Below are 23,374 nucleotides of genomic sequence, written 5' to 3'. Positions count from 1 at the left end.
GAAGACACATCATCTTCTGCTACAATACAGCCGAGTCAGGAAGCAGGCAGACCACAGTGTTCTCCTGAGCCACAGAGGAGATACACACACACACACACACACACACACACACACACACACATAAACTCTGCCACACATACATACAACACACACCGGGATGAAACAGCACTGAAACACTGCACTCTATCCACACAAGGTAAGAAGAATCTAGAATATCTACACTTATTGTGTTACAGTGTTGTGGTTTTATCTTACTGTACCTGGATTCCTGTAGCTGTCGGTAATCTTCCTCATTCTGCTCCCTCTTCTCCCTCTTCTGCTCCCCCTTTTCTTCTGTCTATCTTCTATAAAGCCTTTTTTAGCCTATGTTTGGTCTGTGATGTTTTGGTTCAGGTTTGCCCTGAAATGCAGTTGTTGGACATCAGCCGATGGAATTTGAGGTTAACAGAGGTTTTTGTCCATTACTTTTCAGCAATACCTGCTATAGTAGTGTATGAGCAGAATATCTGATAATACTTAACATGAATATATCCATTGTAAAGTGTTACCAAATGATCTTATGACTGGATACTGTGTTTGTCATTTTTGTAGGCAGTTCTTGAGTTCACAATATACCTTTTTCAGTTGATAAGGATATTACTTTAGTCTGACCAAGTCATAGTCTGATTTTGTATCTGACCTTGTATCTTCAGGAAGTTTTTGACATTTCAGTCCCCATAGTCTCTTTTGTTGGAAAGGAAATAATAACATCCCCATGCACTACTCCTTAAAGGTTCGCAGAACACACAGTTCTCATTTAAAACAATGGTGTAAATCCGCTGGATTGTTAGATTCTTTTTGGTCATGATCTTTTCACGTTGCATGGAACCTTCATACAATATACTGTAGCACTATCTCATTAACCTTGGAGTCAATGCAATCAGGTCATCATGAAAATAACCATGCATGAGTTCAATACAAGGCAAGGACCTTCTCCTTCTCTGAGTTCAATACAAGGCTTCTCCTTCTCTGAGTTCAATACAAGGCAAGGACCTTCTCTATTTTCAGCATTACTTCGATACCTGGTTGACTACAACAATATGTTGTGTTGTGATTGTTTTCCAGTTCTTTTACAAACATTTTTTTTTTTAAGTTTAGTTCGGCACCATTACAGCACTCAGTACTTGATGTGCTTCTTCATCTGAATATGCACATTAATTTCCAAGAAACCAGAATCATTATCCGACATTACCTTTCATGTAACCATCTCTCAAGACTGAATCATCATTGAAGGACAAACATTGATGATGGAATTTTCTTTTTTAGAGAAGGATAAAAGGAAGGTAGGCTAATCTTGAATCGGAATAATCTGGGATAGAATTTCTTCAGCGAGACCCATGTTGGAAAAATCATAATTTGACAGTGACATTAGACATTTATTTACATAATTTGACATTTATACTAGCTAATATCAACTTAAATATGATGTGATGTCTAAGGGGTTAGGTCACATTCACTTGTCTATCTTCAAGAAAGGGAGATGCAGGAAGAACAATGACAAGTGAGACCAGGCATTAGCCTTAATCCTTCGAGAGCTGCAGACGCAGGCTTGTGTTCCAGCCAGGTGCTGAGCCACTTCACCCAACTCATTGTTTTGCTGAGAACTTAATGTGAAATTTTAAGTGATTTAATCAATTGCTGGATGTTATATCAAACTCTTTAGTGTCTGAGTGGAAACCAAAGGAATGTATTAAGTTGATGTTAAGTGTTGTAGTGAAACAAAAGAATGCAGACAGACACTGGATATTTCCTAAAAGCCTGCCAGGACGTAAGCGTTCAGCTTTTGTTTATGTACGAACCTCCTGCTAGTGCTAGTGTTGGCATCCCAATGTGTCTACACCAGCTGACCTGAACACAATTCAACATACATAAATGTGCATGCGTTCCTGAAGGGAGATATTTGTAGTCGTTTAGCTGTTTAATACACAAATATTGTAAAACAAATATACACACAGCGTTCCACTAGACACATCAATATTTTTACCACAGTCATTTTCGTTTCGATTTGAGTTAAGTGTTATGGAACAAAAAGGAATCATTCATATAAACACGTCCATTAGCTTTTGTAATTGTGAAATAAGTGTTATATATCCACTCTACTATCAACCAAACTCAAACCCTCTCATACTCACTCAATCCACTGAGCTGTTTCAGGCTATTTGCTACCAATGCCCAGAAACTGTCATGATTCTCATTGAAATTGTGACCAATTGACCAAATGAGCTGACAACAACCCTATAAAGATTGATATCAATCTCTATACCATGTTGCCTAAGATACAATTAATATTAGTAATATTCAAGAAAACTATGAATAGCTGCATGAAGCCTATCTCAACAATATACAAGGCTTATGATGCTACAGCATGCCCTGTGCTCATGTGTATAGGTGGAGGGTATGTGAGTTCAGCCACTTTGATTGCGATGATTGACCTGTATGGGAAACACAATGAAAATGCTATGGATGTATACTGTAGGCATACAGTACACAAACCCTAACCCTAACCCTAACCCTAACCCTAACCCTACACAAAGCTAAAACAATAGAACCTCAGAATTCAGAGCATTTGCTCCAACCTAATAACATTAATGTGTTAAACAGGTGGCCATTAATTAACAGATGTTTCATTTTCTTCTATTGAATAAGTCAATATGCAACAGATTATGTATTCTACTGAACATCATTATAACACATGTTGTAGGTAGCTTCAAAGAGCGGTTAGATAATGTAATGTAATTTGTGTCTGTATTTTAACCTTGAGTAAAGTTGACCGAGTGGTTATTCAGTGGGCTTATTAGTCTGTAGGTCCCCATGGGTAACTCTTTTTTTCTCCCTTTCATTAATTTTTATTAATTTTTATTCTGATTCATTCAACCTTTTTCAGCCTGCACTCCTACTGTCTTGGTATTCTTTAAACAGTCACTAATCGGTTTCTGTTCTAACTGAGCTGTCTTCTATATTTCAGTATTTGATCCCTGAGTGCAAGCATGCCCATCCTTAAGAAACTCCCAGGGATGTCCAAGAGAGAGGTCACTGGGAACGGGGAGCTGATCCTGCCCAGGTTGGACTTGGACTTGAACCCCTTTGAGGAGGTGGACCTGGAAGAGGAGGAGCACAATGAGGGGGACAGTGATCATGTTCTAGGGGGCGGTGGGGGAAAGCCCCAATGCAGGACCTCTCGCGACGGGGAGGACGAGGAGAATGAGGTGAACGCAGAGAGGCATGGGGCCGGGAACCCTAAAGGAGGAAGGCCACTGAGGGGAACCCTGGAGCGGATCTGCGGCTCATCACCTCTGAAGACCCTGGGGAAGCTGGGGAAGGGCCTTCGTATGTCTGGACGCAGCGTGTGGGGGACCAGCCCTTCCCTGCGCAGCCCCACGGACCCCCACTCACCACCGCCAGAGAAGGAGAAGAGGAAGGGGCTCCGCAGGAGCTCAGAGGAGCTCATGACCCTGCTCCGGTGAGGGGTTGAGACCTTTAATTATGTTACAGTTACATCAGCTAGAGATAGCAGCACAGTCATGCCCATAATAGGTCACAGTTCCCCTGTAGCTACAGTATTGTGGTAGACAGACCTACCACCAAGCTACAACAATATGGTGGAAATGCTCAATACATTGTCATACACAAAGTGTAATTATTTCCTAATGGCTTATGTAATACAGTATAGCAACCTGTTTATGTACGGAACCCCTTTTGTTTGCCAATGCTATTTTGTATACTTAAACACTGAGTGAATGGGACTATTTATAACTTGGACATTGTTTTCACTGTGACCACGACAGCCAGGTTTAACACCTGAGGGTATCAAACATTACAATCCAGGGTGCTTCCCTCTTGTTCTAAATATTAACAGCGTTTGGTCTAGACTTGGTAGTCACCTGTAACATTTTACTGTAGCAATATCTCCGCACAGAACCCGTCTCTCTTCATTGCCGTTATGTGGTGACAGTAAAAGCAGTAAAACTGGTTGTAGTGGAAGGAGTTGTTCTTGGATCAAGGAGAGATAGCTCAGATCTTTTTGTTGAATCCTTAAAAAGTGTTAGTAGTTTGTCTTCTGATGGTTTTACTCTGGTTGTAGACTGGCAGGGCGACATAAGGAGTTCCGCAGAGAGAGCCTGCCCTGTGGGGACCTGAGCACAGACACAGAGGCAGAGTCACGCAGACGCCCCTCCTTCCTCAGGATGGTCAGTCTGGGCAAGCTGAAAATGGAATCGCTGTCGGACCGCATTTCCCAGGAGGCCGAGGAGGAGAAGGTGGAGGAGGAGCCAGTAGTCAAACCAAGAGAGCCTCTCTCAGGTAAGAGTGTCACTCCAAACAACAAGCCAATCAGAGTGGGATAAGATGAGGTAAAAGATACGCTTTCTACTAAACCAGCCAATCAAAGACCTTAACTGCAGTTGACCTCCAAGGCTAAGAGTTACAACAGTGAATACCTGCAACAACTTCCAGTGTTCACATCTGAGTTCTGCTCAGTGGTCACTGAAGTCTATCAACTCCAAGACCTTAGGCACTTCCTGGTCACCTCCGGCAGTACTTCCTCCCAATCCCACTCTGGTCTCTGATGAGCTGTGGAAGGTCCCCAGACTCCCTGAGTCATTGAGTTCAATCAGCACCAGACTGTGAAAGCAGGGAAATTACCACATTTCCTCTTGCTGCAGAATCCATCAGATACTGTAGAACTTCAACCAGGCTACTCTTCACAGAGCTCCACAAGGATTTCAGTGTGCAATACACACTGAAAAACCCTAAGGAAAAATGTTATCCTAACCCTTTCGTCTTACCCTCATGCTCCTCTCCTTTCTTCCACTTCTCCATGTCTTTCTCTTTCTCTATGTTATAGCATCCATAGCCCTCTTTCTTTATATGAGACCTAACTCTCTCTCTCTCCCTCTCCCTCTCTTTCTCTCTCTCTCTCTCTCTCTCCCTCTCTCTTCCTCTCCCTCTCTCTCTCTATGTCCCCTCAGTGTTGGAGATCCTACAGCTAGTGAACCACAGGGACCTTCTCCTAGCCGACACACACATCCAGGAGCTGGAGCGTGAGTGTGAGCTGCTGTCCCTGCTGCCCCCCACGCCCGCCACCATTCCTGGAGTGACCCCTACACCCCTGGACGATCTCTCCAGCCCCAACGCATCTCGGGACGCAGCCCGGCGGAAGGCCAAGGATGTGGAGCTGCTGTACGAGGCCCTGCAGAAGGAGATGTGGGACGTAGTGAGGGAGTCCCTTCGCCAGCCCAGCGCCGGGCCCAACCTGGGCCTGGTGGTGCTGGTCATCCAGCAGGAGGAGCAGGCTGATGCCGCCTGCTGGGCCCAGAGAGAGGAGACCCAACCCCAGAGAGAGAGCTCCCAGCCCCAGCCAAAGCCCAGCCAGAGGCCCCGCAAGCTGAAGCTGAAGTGGAGGCAGGCGGTGGGGCAGGCTGCAGACTGGAGCTTGCCCCAGCAGGTAGACACCCCGGCAGGGCAGCTAGCCTCCTACCTGGAGCGCCTGAGGGGCCGCATGGTGGATGATCTGGACGCGGCACGGAGGAATGCGGTGTCCATCTACCCGGAGGAGTTTGCTGCCTTCCAGGTGTATGTGCAGAGCTACCACCGGGCGGTGTCCCGACGACTGCACACCATCACTGGTTCGCCACTTCAGATCACTGATGTCTACTCCCTACTGGACTGGTTCTACAACATATACAACAGGTCAGTCACAGAACTGAATGATATAAACACATATATGATGTCAAAAACCCATCAGTCTGACAACATTATCACATCAAGGAAAAGTGTGAATATGAACTTACAGCAATTCAAACAGACCGGAGATGTCAGGGTTAGATGAAAAGCCATGCACAACAACTACACTCTACCTCACCCTCCCTCTCATTCAATCTCTAAGGGATGTGCTGGGCACCATTAGCACGACCACACCCATTAACTACTCCCCACTGGAGCCCCTACTGCCCCAAGACACAGTGGACCGACTGGAGCAGGACTGCCTCAACACTGTCGGGGTAAAAATACACTGCTTGAACCTAAATCATGTTTGCTTGTGTTGAAATAGAGTCTATTAAAGAGATGGTTTGCTATTTTCCAACTCATAGTCAGATAGTTCCTTACTTTGAAAGTAGCCTATGGGACAGGAGAAACTGTAATCCATGGTCCCGATTTGTGTAAATAGCCACTACCAACTTCAGCTAACTTTAGCCACCGCTAACAAAAAACTATGGAGTCATACGGGTTGAAAAAAAAGTGTTACCAAATCACCTCAAAGTATCTTCCAACCATTTGAGGTGATTTGGCCACAACTTTCAAACTTAGTTTTGAACCCCTATCACTCCCATTGTCTTATTTGTACAAACTGCTCACATACAGAGGTTGTTGTTACACCGACTGCCCCGATTTTCTCTCAGAGGAGCGACGGATGGTAATATTGTGTTGTGTTCTCAGGAGAAAGTGACAACAGAGCTGACTCAGGTTCTGGATGAGGAGGAGAGGCGCTGGGCTCAGACGCTGCACATAGAGGAGTACCAGTCCTCTCTGGCCCGCTCCGTCATCCAGGTCTGTCACACTCTTGAACATTACCAGTCCCCAAAATCTGTTTGTCTGTTTGTTCCCATATCCTATACCAGGAATGTCACCAAAATTGTACAGTATTAGGCATTTCTACATTTCCTAAAACATATTTAGTGTGAGTATATCTTTTATTTTGGTTAGCTGTGTTTTGAATGTCCTATCCTGATCTCTGTTTATGTGTGTGTGTGTCTGGATGTTCCAGAGACTGAAGATGGACCTGGATAGATCCACAGCTGTGAGCCAGTTTTTGGGGGCTAGAGTCGCTCGCTGCAGCCTGAATGGACTGGCTGATTTCCTGTACAGGTAAAGAGAGAGGCATCATACATAATTCATATAATCAGTTATAATGCATAATACCTGTATGCTTTACTGAATGTCAACTTTCAGAGAGGCATAGCAGGGTGCACTGTATTTGTGCTGTATTGATATCTATTTTTATATATACGGTGCTGTGTGTCCAGTTTCCAGAGAAAGGTGGAGATGTTCCATGAGACCCAGGCTGAGTTTGGGGACCGAGGGGATGGATATGTCTCCAGGACCATCGCTCTGGTCAACTGCTGCCCTCCCCTCAGGTGTGTGTCTACAGGGAGGATCTTCTGGGACAATATTCAGAGTGTCAGTGTGTATTTTCTAGTGTAGGCTAAGTGTAATAATTTATTTATTTATGGACGTATTTGTGTGTGTGTGTGTGTGTGTGTGTGTGTGTGTGTGTGTGTGTGTGTGTGTGTGTGTGTGTGTGTGTGTGTGTGTGTGTGTGTGTGCGCGTGTGCAGATCCTTTGTGCAGCGCTGCAGGCAGTGTGACCCACAGGGCAGTGAGGAGTCCACTCAGAGAGCAAATTCCTCCCTGGATAGGATCATCAACCAGTCAGTGAGGGTCCTAACTGACAGACTGTTTGAGCACATCAGGGTGAGAGAATGTTATACACAAACATTACATCTATTACACTGACTGACCCATCCACTCAATATAAAAAAAACACAATTAGACACATGCGCCATTGCCGATGTGGTATATCATATTCCCATCGGCCTTCAAAAATGATTCCCAAAATGTCTGTCAATTTACTGTATATGTATATATCTATATTTAATCAACACATATACAGTCTCTATGTAATTAATCCATCACAAACTCATATGCTCACATTTAATCTGAAATATTGCTCATCATTTTGCCATCAAGTTAAAGCTTTTCTTCCTGTTCCAGCCTTTCTTTGACAAGTTGGTGAAGAGGAAATGGCTGAACAACACCGAGGCCTTTGAGGCCATTGAAGCCAGCATCAAGCAACACTTCAAGAAGTTCAGAAGGATGGACTGCCCACCTTATCAGGTATCATTGACACACATTACCATTGACACACATTATACTATGACACTGCACTTTATACAAAAGCTATATTTGGACTTGTGATATTATTATTATTATTATTATTATTATTATTATTATTATTATTATTATATTGTGACCCTATTATTTTGAGTTTGTATATAGAGTTGTATTGCACTTGATTGATTGGTGGATTATAGATTAGTTGATTGATTGATTGATTGATTGACAGATACTGGTGGGAGAGGTGCACAGGCGTGTCCTGGTGGAGTATGTTCGTGCCATCATGCGAGGGCGGGTCATCTGCACATCTCTGAAAATGAGGAAGAGGATGGCTTTCCGTCTGCAGGATGAAGCCAAGCAGCTCAAAGGACTCTTCAAAGACCTGGTAAGTCCACCGAAAACTATCTTTTAGCCCTGACCCTAACCTAGGCTCCCAGTCTTTAGCCCTGACCCTAACCTAGGCTCCCAGTCTTTAGCCCTGACCCTAACCTAGGCTCCCAGTCTTTCTTCTCACCTCAAGAGGGTTAGCGAGGGGTGTAGACCTGTAATGTGGTTGCCACACTGCCAACCAGTCAATAGGCAGCTCAAAATGGAACAGCCAATAATGTTCATTGATCCCCACGTGTGTAGTGCCCCAACAACCGAATTATAATTCCAAGAAAAATAAAACCACTTCAGTGGTATCAAAAATATAGCTTGCTAGCAATGTCAGCTATGACTGAGTTATTTACTCTTTTCTAGAGTAACGAGGGGAGGGGCTGTTGTTTTCGAAACATCACTTCTTTTCAAAGCCAATCAAAATGTGACCTCTCGCAGCCAGCGCTCCATTCAAACCGAATCGAATATAAAACAATTTCTCCAGACCCCCAAAGGAGGCATGAGGACAACATGATTTGGAGGTATGGCTACGCAAAATTACCCTGATCCTAACTCCCCAGAACACAACATTCCTTATAATCACTATAGACAATTCTATTGGCTTTCATGTAGACATTCTTATAAAAGCTGCATGACGTTCTATAACGTCACACTATGGAAACCGTTATCAAAAAACAAACCTATAACAGATTTCTCCCATAGCTTCAGTGACCTTGCACTGAAAAGGCACTTAAACCAGCAGAGGCTCAGAAGCTGATTCATAAAAAAGGAAACAAAGGGGTTAAAAGTGAGGAATGCAGGACCTGTCTGTTATGGATGGTGCCATGACCCCGGGGGTCGCCAGGTCAGGAATAACTCAGACAATGTTGATACGGGGCAGAAGGCTGGAATAATGGCCGCCGTCAGCGAGATGGAGATGGATGAGTGTTAGCATACACTAGAGGGGAAGAGGGTCCGAGGAACTAGGTCTGCCAGCGTGGCATTTGCCCCTCTCCTTGTGCCAGTTCAAACAACCGTCCGTCACCTCGGCTGACAACAGGAAGTCTCTGTGTTCTGAGGAACTTCCTGTTCCTGTCAGCTGGCTGGCTTTGATGTGTTTGGAAACGGCCTTGATGGCCTTTTCATGGAGAATCTGTACAAGGTGTCTGTGGAAGCTGGGGGAAAATGAGTTTTTAATTGCTGTCTAAAAAAGAAGAGGGTATTTTTAGTGAATGCAGACGTTAAGTTTCACTTTCCGTGCTGCGGTCTGTTTTCCCTGAGAAAGTAGTTCACAGCTTGGGAAAAAATAGATCAATCTGAAAATGATTTTGGCTGTGAAAAGCATTATGTTTGCAGTTATGTCTATGTCAGTGATAACGGTATATGAGTGTCAGTGATGACTTTATTTGTCCGTACTTAAGTACATGATGCTAATCTGTGTTGATTATAGTGGTGATGATTTACTGTATGTATCATAATATCTGCATTTACTGTATGTTAAAGGTAGACACGATATGAAGTCACCATAAATGTTGGATGATTTTAGAGATGTTTCAGGTTCACCCAAGCAAGACGTTTCACCGGCTAGCGGTTCTGTCAGCGTAAAAGCACTGCGTGCACCACAATAACACCACAATAACACCACAATAACACCACAATAACACCACAATAACTCCGTGACAGAAAGGCTGCTGAGTGAATTGTCTTTCTTTACACAAACTATCTCTGCCAGTAGTCGCCCCGCTATTTCGTGGCTACATCATATCGAGGTCTACCTTTAACAATGTTTATCTCAGTAGTAGGAGTGCTGATCTATTCAATCAATGCAATCGTTGATTTTAGAGTTTCTGATCCATGTTAATGTTGTTAAGGCTGATCTCTAGTGTCTCTCTCCATCTTAGGAGTCAGGATCATCTTGGCTGGACAGTGTGATCTCTCACCTGGCTGACATCATTCTCCTGGAGGACACCCCATCTATTCAGATGGAGGTTGCAGTTCTGGTGAAGGAGTTTCCAGATATACGGTAAGGCTTATAGTATACAGTATATACAGTAATACTGTATTGTATCTGAGTACAACTCTGGCAAGTACTGTATCGTTCTAGGGGTTAACATGTTCTACGCCATGCCACAGTGCCCCCAAAAGGCCTACATTGTCTTTACTGCACATTCTCAAAGTGCTGTTTTTGAGATAGGTAGGAACATTTACGTAAGCGTATAGACTTTTTTTTATTTTTTTACACAATGGGTCAAAACAAGGAAAAGAATTACCGAAACAAATCTACATTAACCCAGTTATTTTTGGAGAGGGCAGAGTGGCTGTTTTGAGAGTAGCAGTACCTGGGGGTCTCAAGGGGCCCCTCTCTATTTGTGTGCTTCATGGGGTCAGGCGCTGGCTGACAGCATACCACAGTGTGTGACGCATGACCCGTGGCGGGGCAGACAGGAAACTGCTGCGGAGTACTTCCTATTCCTGCCACCCTGCGGGAGACAGTCTGGTGCCACACGCAGAATCAAAGGGGCAGTGGAGCAGCACGGTCGATCAGACCTGGACACATGTTAACTCACTCAGGCACGAGGAGCTGCGTGTCTTATTGTTTACTGCTTAGCCCTCGCTGCTGGTATTTTAAGAGATCAAAGACTGTCGGCCTGTGCTGAGCATTCTGTGTCACTCTCCTGTCTGCGTCAGCCTCCTGGTCCACCCAGTGACTGTTTGTCACCATTGTTTCCCGGCTTTGCCAAACCACACCTTCAAACTACTTTCTGCTGACAAACCCTTGCTCCTATGACGATTTAAGCCTGTGGTTCCAAAACTTTTGGAGTTTTCTTGTGACACGATAAGTAAAAAAATAGTCTGAAAGCAGCGGCCCAAAAGGACTCAGCTGGGATCTACCAGTCGGTCCTGGCTGAACCATCATCTGGGAGAAACTCATTCAAACTGTCTCAGAATCACAGAAATGTTCTGACACTTGTCTCTCACTTGTCCCCCCCCCCCCCCCTCCCCCAACAGGAGGAGGCACGTCTCCACCCTGCTCAATGTGCGGGGGATGATGCGGCAGGCGGAGCGGCAGGAGATCCTCAACATCGTCAGAGACTTTGAGAGCAGCGACAGCTCCGCCCTGATGTGCCGGGACCACGCCCTCTTCTCGGACATCCCCGTCACATCGGAGGTGCACTGCCTCAACCTGGGCATCCTGCGCCTTACCATGACCCTCTCGAACTGGTTCGCAGAGACCAGGCCCCAGCGGCACCGCAGGAGAATTGCCACACAACCACCATCAGAACCCCAAACTAAAGAGGATGAATAACTTAAAGGAATCAAATCTGTGTGTTCTGTTTTATGTCTAGACTTATTATTATTGATGGAGCTTGGATGACCAAATTGCTTAACTTTCTGCTGTAAAACAGAGAGGCAGAAGTTTGTTGTTGCAGACAATTTAACGAGTACTCTAAATCTTTAAAAAAGCCTGAATTTCAGCTGAGGAGTTTTTTCTACAATGGGGCATAATCACAGAAATACTGTGTAATGACTGAGAATTAATACAAATGCAGTTTATGCTACACAAATAAAGATAAGAAATACTTTTCAAGAGAATGCAATGACAACACTTGACCTCAGGTACTGCATATACTGTACATGCTCAGAAACGTAAAGCTCAAATAACTCTTCATGTTTCATTGTACCTGTATGTACCAGTATGCAGATGCATTTCTCTGATTGGTTTTATGTGAATCATATTTGATTATCTATGAAGGTATCAAAGGCTTTTTTTTCAAGCAGTTTTCAAGTGTTAGCTGTGATACAGATATCAACAGTAAGACCATACTTGATTGATTAATATCTTTATACATAAAATGTATGTTGAAATATAGATTTTCTTGTATATTGATAAATAAACATACTGTAATAAGCTATAGCCTACATAAATATGAATTTATTAAACCTTTCAGTTGAAATTGATACCTTGATGTTAATGTTGACAAAAAATTAAACTTCTCAAGCTGTTGTCATCATATAATATAACAAATTATTGTGCAATTCACTGTTCTGTAGATTTCAATGCAAAGTATGATCTATAGCTAGACATGCTGTTTAATACCTCTTTATTCTGTAGGTCATGTAACCTGGTCATTTCTTATTGGGTGTTGTGGATACTGCACAGTCTTTCTTTGCAAATTTTGTAATGTTTTGCTATCTTGATATGGATGAGAATATACCGTATTTGACATGAATTGTAAATGTTTTCACTGTGAATCTGATCCGTTGTGACAGAGTAAATAAAAACCCATTGACTGGGTGTATTGCACCTGTTCAACTTCTCATTTATTGGGGCAGGGGGACGCACATATTTTTGATGAAGTATATACAAGGCCTTTTCACACTACGCTTAGCCTAGGGCTAAGAGCTCACTTAGCCCCAGGCTAAGACAGCTTCTAGCATGAGGCTAAGCAACTGTTTAGACTTGTACTTTCTTAAGTGGGCTAGCATCGACTTTAGCTCAGGGCCAGCTGGCCCTGCTCTGGAGCAGGGTTAGCACCGACTTTTGGGGGTTTCCCCAAGAAATATCCCAAACAGGGTACCAAAACTAGCCAGTGTGAAACGGGGTCAGGGTTAACTGTAATGGAATGCTATCATCCAGTCACACAGCTGGACCGTTACCAAGGCATTTCTTCTGGAGCTAATTTGTTGTCATGCTTAGCTGCAAGCAGTTGACTAGTTGTTACAAGATAAGGTAAAACTCAAATATCCAAAATATTTTATGTCTCCTTGTCCCTCATTTCACCCAGTATATGTTGTCTATAATTTGTTGGTTTCCGTCCCGACTGTGCTGCACTTCTCTTTTGAAGTAGAGGTGGTTCCCTGACCATGAGACTAATGTCAGGCACCCAGTAAACAGCAGCTTTAAACAATACATACCAGTCAGTCAAGCTGATATACTGTAGGATCTGACGCAGAACATATTTAAGGGTCTTTACGTCTCTGTTGTTTGTCTCTGCCCGGCTTTGTGCTTTGGCAGCTTTGTTCACTGTGCCGAGATGTTGAAGGACGGGGCCCCACCGTGGCTGCTGTATGGGGCCTGGCTGCCGTGGAAACAGCGGGGTCGCACCCCGCCCCAGCCTCGACCAAGGGGATGTTTTTCTGTAAACAAAGGCTTCCTGTTGTCCATCAAGGTGGCAAACGGATGCTTTTATTGGAGCCAAGTTTACGCCACGCACTAGGAGGGAACTTCCACATTGCTTTTTTCGGGCGAGGGTTCAGCCACGGCGGATCTTTTTCATGTTTGATAAACGCTGTTAAGAACAAAGTCAGCTGACCCACCCCAGCAGGGCTCTGTGTGTTCACACACTCCATACTGTCAGTCTATGGCCTTTATCTCTAAAACCCTCACATCCCACATGTGATTCAGAGTATTTTCACTTTAAAAGAACTGAACTCAGTCCTCTTTGAATGAACCAAGAATATTTTCACACTCGGTCCCTTCCAGCCAATTTGGTGGACTCAGAGCGGTTGGATAGAATTTTTATGCATATGTGAATGATCCAAACCACCCTTTGAAGCGAACCTAACTGAGACTATCTTGGGTCTAAGGGAAATTTCATATATAGTCTTCTAAAAGAACCAAACTCAGAGGTGAAAAAATTAAATTAACACATTTTTGTATTCATGCTGCCCTTGAATGAGGACTCTCTTGCTGTCCATTTCAGGGAAATTTCAGGGAGTATTTTCAGACTTTCGTCCCTTTGAGCCAAGTTTTGTGAACTCCAATTGAACTCAGACCCTCATCTCAGGAGGTGGTCTGTGTTCGGTTCACTATAGATTTGCGGTGCTGGTCAGTGTGCAATTACCCAAGATGCACAGTATGTTATTGGTCTGAGTTCCAATGGAAAATGGCACTGTGAAAGCAAAATGTGAAAATAGCATTTGTAGCATTCACATAAAGTATTTATAACAAGGTTGGCGAACTGCTCACAAAATTAACAAAAATGTGGTGTGAAAATACTCTTAAACATGACTGAGTTTAGTTATTTTAAAGAGAACTATAAGTGAAAATACAGTGAAAATATTACCCTAACAGACTCAAGCCAGCGTCCTCTGTAATGTCAACGAATGTTACCGTCACCAAAATATCCGATATTAACCAGCTACACCACCAAAAAGCTAGCAATTCGATGGCCTGGGTGGGAGTATTTCAACTGTGTGTTTGCCACCTCAACCCAGTTGCGTTCTGATCATTTCCAATGTGGAAATAACATCACATACAGTGCATTCGGAAAGTATTCAGACCCCTTCACTTTTTCCACATTTTGTTATGTTACAGCCTTATTCTAAAATGGATTAAATTCAAATCAATCTACACACAATACCCCATAATGACAGTGCCAAGACAGGTTTTTAGACATGTTTGCTAATTTATTAAAAATAAAAAACTGAAATATCACATTTACATAAGTATTCAGACTCTTTACTAAGTACTTTGTTGAAGCACCCTTGGCAGTGATTACAGCCTCAAGTCTTCTTGGGTATGACACTACAAGCTTGGCACACCTGTATTTGGGGAGTTTCTCCCATTCTTCTCTGTGTCAGTGCATAGTTATTTTCAGGGTTCAAGACCGGGCTCTGGCTGGGCCACACAAGGACATTCAGAGACTTGTCCCGAAGCCACTCCTGCGTTGTCTTGGCTATGTGCTTAGGGTTGTTGTCCTGTTGGAAGGTAAACCTTCGCCCCAGTCTGAGGTCCTGAGCGCTCTGGAGCAGGTTTTCATCAAGGATCTCTCTGTACTTTGCTCCGTTCATCTTTCCCTCAATCCTGACTAGTCTCCCAGTCCCTGCCGCTGAAAAACTTCCCCACAGCATGATGCTGCCACCACCATGCTTCACCGTAGGGATGGTATTGGCCAGGTGATGAGCGGTGCCTGGTTTCCTCCAGACGTGACACTTGGCATTCAGGCCAAAGAGTTCAATCTTGGTTTCATCAGACCAGAGAATCTTGTTTTTCATGGTCTGAGAGTCCTTTAGGTGCCTTTTGGCAAACTCCAAGCGGGCTGTCATGTGCTTTTTCCTGAGGAGTGGCTGCCGTCTGGCCACTCTACCATAAAGGCCTGATTGGTGGAGTGCTGCAGAGATGGTTGTCCTTCTGGAAGTTTCTCTCATCTCCACAGAGGAACTCTGGAGCTCTGTCAGAGTGACCATTGGGTTCTTGGTCACCTCCCTGACAATGGTCTTTCTCCCCCTATTGCTCAATTTGGCCGGGCGGCCAGCTCTAGGAATAGTCTTGGTGGTTCCAAAATTCTTCCATTTAAGAATGATGGAGGCTACTGTGTTCTTGGGGACCTTCAATACTGCAGAAGGTTTTTTGTACCTTCCCCAGATCTGTGCCTTGACACAATCCTGTCTCGGAGGTCTACGGACAATTCCTTCGACCTCATGGCCTGGCTTTGGCTCTGACATGCACTGTGTCAACAGTGGGACCTTATATAGACAGGTGTGTGCTGTTCCAAATCATGTCCAATCAATTGAATTTACCACAGGTGGACTCCAATCAAGTCATAGAAACATATCAAGGATGATCAATGGAAACAGGATGCACCTGAGCTCAATTTCGGGTGTCATAGCAAAGGGTCTGTAAACTTATGTAAATGTGATATTTTATTTTATTTTTGATAAATTAGCAAACATTTCTAAAGACATGTTTTCGCTTTGTCATTATGGGGTATTGTGTTTAGATTGATGAGGAATTTTTTTTATTTAATCCATTTTAGAATAAGGCTGTAACATAACAAAATGTGGAAAAAGTGAAGGGGTCTGAACACTTTCCGAATGCACTGTACAGTAGTAGCCAACTAGTCAAAAGGTCCTTGTGAGTATGCTGAGCAGGGGGTTGACTTCTGTTACCTGATGAGTTTTCAATGATAACACAAGACTTCCTACAGTGAGTCCTCATGACACACCCACACCAGACAGCCAACTGTAGACTGGTGCAGCAGAGCAATAGAGTCAAGAAACAATAGTCAGGTCAGAGGTCATAGCAGCCAACTGTTGTCAGGATGGGCCTTGGCTGTCCCTGGTGGTCCCTGATGCCAGAGTCCCCCCTTAACATTACTGCTGGAGTCCTAGACAGGACGGCTATCCTGTTCTAAAGCAAGTTCCTCTCTCCTCAGTCAGCTCCCTTTGTCTGTCAGGTCTGCCATATCTCCTCTCAGTCACTCTCTCTGTTGGGTTGTCATCACTCAAAAATCTCCCCTTTGTCGTTCCCTCTCTCTGACTCACCCTTTTATGCGTTGTTATACAGGGAAACTATTAGGACTTGTCATACTGCATCTTTAGCTAATGTTTCTTGCATCTTGCCTCTTCCTGTGATCAGTAGTTATATTCTGTAATCATCATTTTGGGATGTTTAACCTGTATTCAAATTAAATTCACAAACTATCTTTGACATAGAAGGGTACACCTTTTTCTCAATTACCACGAACCCATAGTAGAGGACAGGAAGAACATCATGTGATATTTGGCATTGAGTTGAATGTTGAGTTTGGCTGTGTGACTGTCATTCATATGGATATTCATATCTAACGGTATTATCAGACATCCTTTCATAGAGAGGACTGAACACGGATGCCAGACAGACGTATTCCAGGTATTCCAGGCAGGGACCAACCTTTCTGGCAGAGGCAGGCAGGTATGGGCAGGAGCCAAACACTCACGGAGGTTCCCCTGATCAGGCCTTTAATGGCGGAACAGTACAGAACATCACAATGAAGTCCCTGGGAAGCACTACCCAGCTTCCTCTAATTAACACGGACCCGGTACTGGAAAACACATCTGACGTTAATCATCAACAATCCACTGTTTGTTTTCGGAAGCAAGGCTCGCCGAACCCTGTCTTTGTTCGCTCGATCGATTCAATTTTTCATGGTTCTTCTATTTTTTTGTTTGCTTGTTTGCTCTGGGGGGCCCTGGCTGTATCAAGGGGGATGGGGGAGGGACGGGGGAGGGACAGGGGGGAGGGGTTGCTCTCAGGGCTGGTTCGATCCGGCTCGGCCTAGCCTAGAGTAGATCCCTCTATTTACATTTGTTTTAAATAGGAGACCCCTCGCCCCTCTCTCTCTCCTGTGGGCCAAGCAGAGCAGAGGTGTGGCCTTCTCTGCCTATAGGTTCAATAACAATGTCCCTGTAGACTCCCATCACCACGCAGTCCGCTACGCCACACAGCCCAACAGAGGAAGGCTCAACAGAACCCCATGTCCTCTCCAATACTGTATACAGACCACGTATGCTCTACAGTATGTCTGTCAGGATGGCTGCCCACTTGAACCAAAACAATGGTGCACTTTGTCAAACCTGATGGGATATCCTGATTTATGTTATCAGAGTGTATCCATCAGGTGACTCTTTATTTAGCATGTGGGATACATAAGGCCCTCGGAACTGAGATTAAGACTGCTGTTTTCCCCAGATGGGCCACCCCCCATGTTTGTGTTAGTGTCAATGTCCACATTAAATCATTAGCCTTAACTATAGGGAGGAGTGGTGGTCCTTTCTTCAGGGACAACATAAAATAAACTTGCTAAAATCTGATCTAGATGCGCATGTTTTATGCAGGTTTTCTCTCTGAAACTTAAGCCTATATACTGTACCAATGTCACAATGTATTTGTTGTAAGTCGCTTTGCATAAAGGTGTCTAAATGTCATAAATGTAAATGTACGTTGTAAGAAGCTGCCCTGTTGGATTCTTCATGATGTGGTTCTGTGGCTGTCATGTGTCATTTCATGCACAAAAATACATGGGATGGGATAGTACACAACAAAGCAATATTATATCACATTTCCACTCAAAATTAGTTCAATGCTTAGCAATGACTACTTTGCTTCCTTAGATAAAGTGATAAACCTTTTTCCCACAGAATATTAATTCTGGCTTGAGGGCACTTCATAATTCCAATGAAGTGTGTAATATTGCCCCATTCCTAAAATGCCCTTAAACACAAGTCTGAATTAAAAGTATGTGTCAGTGTAAATATTTGGTGCAGACGGCGCTTGGGCGATGCACTGACACTATAAACATCCAGACCTGTGGGGATATTTGTTTTCCTTTGTGTAAATTGTTTTGACGTTTGAATAATAGTGAGAAAAAACCAGGGGATGCTTCATTGGTTGTGCGTGCGTAGAGGCCTGTCTTTATTTACGTGACCACATCCGCTGGCTTCAGAGACCTGGCTGCCATACAGGGCACTGTCCACACTCATCACACAGGACAACTCCACACCTCTCTTTCTTAACAGGAGAGGCAATGGCCCAAGAATGTCTATGAGGATCCAACACTGTCGTTTCCTGTCAATAATGATCATGCAGTTAACTGATTCTGAAACCAAGTCATGGCTTCACACACAAATCATGATGGGCCAGAAAGTGTCCGCTCTTGTCTCATTGGGCATCTCACTCCATTCCATTGAAAACACTGTTATGTTTTTTGTATATGTGTGTGTTTCTTTTTTTGATGCACTGTTTCTATTTAACAAAATTGTTAAACCCATTCCCCCTAACATTAAACTATTTTCAAAAATCCACATTTTTTCAACCCTGCAGTGGAAGATTGTCATTGTCAAAATGAATGTGATTGTAGCCAGTCTTAATGTACCTATGTATCATCTAACAAGAAGGGAGGGAGAAGGTGGGGGGGGGGGCGGCGGGGGGGGGGGGGGGGGGTCAGGCGGCCTCTTAGAGCCTCCAAAACAACTTCAGGAAAAACGACCCTATAAATAGAGAGGGAGAGAGAGGGAGAGAGAGGGAGAGAGAGAGACAGAGAGAGACAGAGAGAGGGAGAGAGAGGGAGAGAGAGACAGAGAGGGAGAGAGAGGGAGAGAGAGACAGAGAGAGAGGGAGAGAGAGGCAGAGAGAGGGAGAGAGAGGGAGAGAGAGGCAGAGAGAGAGAGACAGAGAGAGAGACAGAGAGAGGCAGAGAGAGAGAGAGACGGAGAGAGAGGGAGAGAGAGGGAGAGAGAGGCAGAGAGAGGGAGAGAGAGGCAGAGAGAGGGAGAGAGAGGGAGAGAGACAGTGAGTGACTGCTCTGTCAGATCTTTCATGGAAAACAGGGTGGACGAGCGGACATCCGCAATGGCAGTGTATTTATTATGTATCATAAGGGGAAGTCCATGACCCATGCTAGGGGCTCTCATTACCACCTTTACACTCCAAATGGAGTGTCTGTTTTTCTAACCCCAACACAAACATTACAAACAGTGAAAAGAAAAGCTTTGTGGGGCAATCAACTGATATTGTAATATTCTCACCACTGACGTAGGCACACGAGTGATATGGTTTAGCCCCTGTCTCCTCTTTGTTTTGAGAGTGTCTGAGAATGTGAGTGTGTGGCTGAGAATGTATGATTCGTGTATAAATGTGATATACTGTATTCACGGTCAGACAATGCACATGGCCCAGTGTTTGTTAAGAGGCCTCCCCCACTGCAGTGTTTTGTTTTGAGTTCACCTGCAGCCAACAACTTGTCTGTTTCTGCAGAACAACAAATTTATTGGCCCGACCCGATCGCAGGAACGGAAACTACTTTGCATGGCAAGAAATAAGTCTGGAACAAAACAATGGTGCCTCTCGTGAAATATGGCAACAGGGGCTCACCTTTGGCTCCTTGTGCTTTCTCCCCTGCCTTATTTACGTAAGCAGGTTGTGTTCTCTGCTCTCATACCCAATCAGGAAGAGGCGTTGCAGGAAATCCAAACCTGTGGTAGATTTCAGGGTAAACTCACAACATTTGACCCCCAGTGTGATCTTATCTGATTTCTCAGAGATCTGAGCACAGGGTTATTGCCCACTTCCCCCTCCTGGGGTGCCACGCACGTGTGACCTATGGTCTGGAAACTGAAGGCAGACAAAGTGTGACTATTTCATTTTTTATGTCAGACATTGTTGTTGTCAAAATTGTGTGTGTCTGTTGATCGTAAAACCCACAGATCAACATGGATAAGATCAAGGATGAGACAAATAAATAATGTGGCATTTAGCTCTTAACGAAGAGCCATGGAACATTATGCCTTGAAAAATTATATTTTCTCAGTGACCTCTCTCACCTCTGCATGAACTCTCTGGCATCTTTCACCATCAGGGAGTTGAGGTTTGACCCTGATGACACCACATCCTCCACACAGCCCTGCTGCCTGGTCCCTCAGAGTTCATACTGGCCTAATTTATAACAAGACAACAAAACCTTTGACACTTGTGCCTACTACTCATCTTCTTTTTCTTTGTCTCTGCATCTGTCTGCATCCCCCCGTGCTTCTTCTTCTTCTCCATCCTGTCTTTCCTCCATCTTCAATAGTTTTGAAATGTGTTTTGTGAAAATGTTCAATAAACCAGTGAGCGGCCACACGCTGACTGACACCAGTTTATCTGGTGATGAAATGACCAACTTAGCTCATTATCGCCACCCGGGGGCCGGAGAGGTGCATTACTACAGCTATACAAGTGCTGCATTTAGTACTGACTACTGGGGTGTATGCCTGATGTCCTCTGAATCTATCTGATCAAAGATGCAGATGTTATTTAAGCTAAGCTAACTATATGGGTTTTTTTTGGTTGATAAACAAGTTTATAGATAAATCAAACGGCGGTGTTATGATTACATTTAAATTGTTACATGTAGAATGTCATCTTTAATACAGAAGCGTTGGTGGGAGTCTGAGGCGTACTGTTTTTCCAAGACTAAACACTTTTTATTGCTCTGATTACGTTTTTCTCTTGTACTCTCCTCAATCACTCAAGCAAAGAGACAACGTCTCCAACTCATATGTTGGCCTACACAGTAACCAAAATGGTCTTACACGATGGATCAGTCAGGCGTTAGGGGACTTACTAGGGAGTAAGACATTGCTACCATCTGCTGGAAAATGTAAACCATTGCAGGCTGGTGCACCTGCCGATGACTTAACTCATTCATGCCTGCAAGGATACCCTCTCAATCTGGCTCTGGCTAGCAGCTCCAAGATGGAACTCATAGATTTGAAGGCAGTTGTTTGCATGTCGGACAAAAATATACAGACACCTCATGTATTCTATGTTCAATTTACATCTGAGTGTCCCCTTGTGCATGAAATTTCACACAACGCTGTAGATGAAAAGTTCATCTGAAGGGAATTGAAAATAATTAGTGCAGGTTGGGCCTTTTCAGATGTTTAATTTTTTCGTTTAAGTGTGTTCCCTTCCTGCAGGATATACACAGAGGCTTTATCCACACTCACCTCCGTGAATATGTTCATGTACTGATATGTGCCTGGAGGAGTGCTTTTGTAGAATACAGTAGCCTCCACTGAAGAGGGTCTGACCTCTCTCGATTTTTGTGTCTGCATGTTTTATAGCTTTTCAGTCAGACAGAGAGACAAAGACAAACACATGCGCGCACCCACGCACGCACGCACGCACACACACACACACACACACACACACACACACACACACACACACACACACACACACACACACACACACACACACACACACACACACAGAGATCTGGGCAAAATACAAAACGGATCTGCTGCATTTGTAACCGATCTGATATAGGTTTATGACAAAAAAAGGGAGTTAAATCCTCGGTTAGGCCAGCTGGACATTACCAGTTGTCCACCTCCCCCTCCAAATCCAAATTTGCCTAGAATTACCTATATGTACTCAACAACCAGTGCATTGACCAAATTCCAGCATTGGCCAGCTCAATAGTGAATCCCCAAATACTACCAAAACATGACTTCTTTTTTTTTTTTTTTACATTGATTCTCCATTCATGTGCATCTTTCATGACCAACCTTATGCTGCGTGATTCATGCATGATCTACCGCTATTAGGGATATCAATTAACCTCCTCCTTTTAGTGGGACTAAAATCATTACATTGTAGTTAGCCTACATAGGCTGTTTGGGTGGAATATACAGTTCAGAAACAAATGTAAGACATTGTTCACACCAGATCCATTTAATGATGATATTGTAAATATAGGCTATATTATCATCATGAGAATCATATTAAGCCATTGCATAATTTCTTAACATAAACAATGTAGGCTAAGCCTCTTCGTTGGATCAGACACATACATCTTGTTTCTTGTTACTGATTTAATTAATTTGGAGTTGTACGTCTATATTGGTCAGTCTAGACTATAATAGGTCTAATCCCAATTTGCGCACCTGCTTGGAGTGATGCCTGGTAGAAGACCTAATGGATGGATTGGAAAGGGTGATGATGGGGTGGGGTGTTTGTTTATTTAAATATTGTTAGGCTGAAATTAACCAATCAATTATATGCAATAATAAATTACAATGGCCGGTTGAGGAAAAAAACACATCATGTGATATCAGGAATAATAGCCTATTAGATTAATCAGAGATTAATCAATTTGAATTCGCTCTTTCCCTCTGCCGTCTTGAAGAGGTTTATTTTACGCTCAAGTTTACGCTCGTAAAATAGGCAGTGCGTTTTCGTTCGGTGGATGTGTCAGTCAGCGTCTCTGACGGGAGAAGTGGCGCATCTCACGGACCATCCGTCAGGAATATCGGGTTATGAACGATTCGGCCTTTTTCGTGCATGATAGCCTCTGTTTTCACACAGATTTGATGCAAACGCGAACAGTTGCATGCAGGACAGCGACGGGAAATTGAAAAATAATAGCCTACAGTATTATTATGATAAACGGAGACGGACCTCCCGAAGCCGTATTTGTTTTGTATGCCGAAATGAGGCAGGGGGTGGAGAGTCGCCACAGAAACGTTGGGCTTTGGCCAACCATCATCTTATTTTAGCACATTTTAGACGTTTAGTCGTGTGTTTCCGTTGGTTGGTGCAAAAAAAACGATTTGCAGCTTGCTTGAGGACAGCCGAAGATATCCGTTGACTGCTGCTGCCATGATAGGCAGAGGTCTCCTCTCGACCACGGCTTTGCCGGTTGGAGAAGAAGCAGATTGATTGGGACGTACGGTCGCAGCTGCGGAACGGCCGATGTCGGATGTTATTATCAGTAGAGCCTGATCCTGTAAATATCATACGCGTAAACATAGAGTAATTCGGGGAAAACTCAGGGAAA

The 23,374-nt window shown here is 43.9% G+C and overlaps 1 protein-coding gene across 1 annotated transcript; it reads left to right on the top strand.

The window, feature by feature from the left end:
- Nucleotides 1-3,026: 3,026 nt before the first annotated feature.
- Nucleotides 3,027-12,396, top strand: exoc3l2a (exocyst complex component 3-like 2a; the record flags this gene model as incomplete). The annotated part of the gene is made up of 12 exons (XM_083689356.1): nucleotides 3,027-3,499; nucleotides 4,121-4,338; nucleotides 5,007-5,727; nucleotides 5,924-6,038; nucleotides 6,475-6,585; nucleotides 6,803-6,903; nucleotides 7,062-7,172; nucleotides 7,373-7,508; nucleotides 7,809-7,931; nucleotides 8,161-8,316; nucleotides 10,190-10,311; nucleotides 11,298-12,396. 12 exons carry the CDS (start codon nucleotides 3,027-3,029, stop codon nucleotides 11,593-11,595), a joined length of 2,685 nt encoding a protein of 894 aa, XP_083545482.1. The 3' UTR covers nucleotides 11,596-12,396.
- Between the last annotated feature and the right edge of the window lie 10,978 nt (nucleotides 12,397-23,374).

This window comes from Argentina silus (genome assembly GCF_951799395.1).
Source record: "Argentina silus genome assembly, chromosome: 2".
NCBI classification, from domain to species: domain Eukaryota; kingdom Metazoa; phylum Chordata; class Actinopteri; order Argentiniformes; family Argentinidae; genus Argentina; species Argentina silus.
The sequence above is the reverse complement of the archived record's forward strand: the minus strand, read 5'-3'. Positions and strand labels throughout refer to the sequence as shown.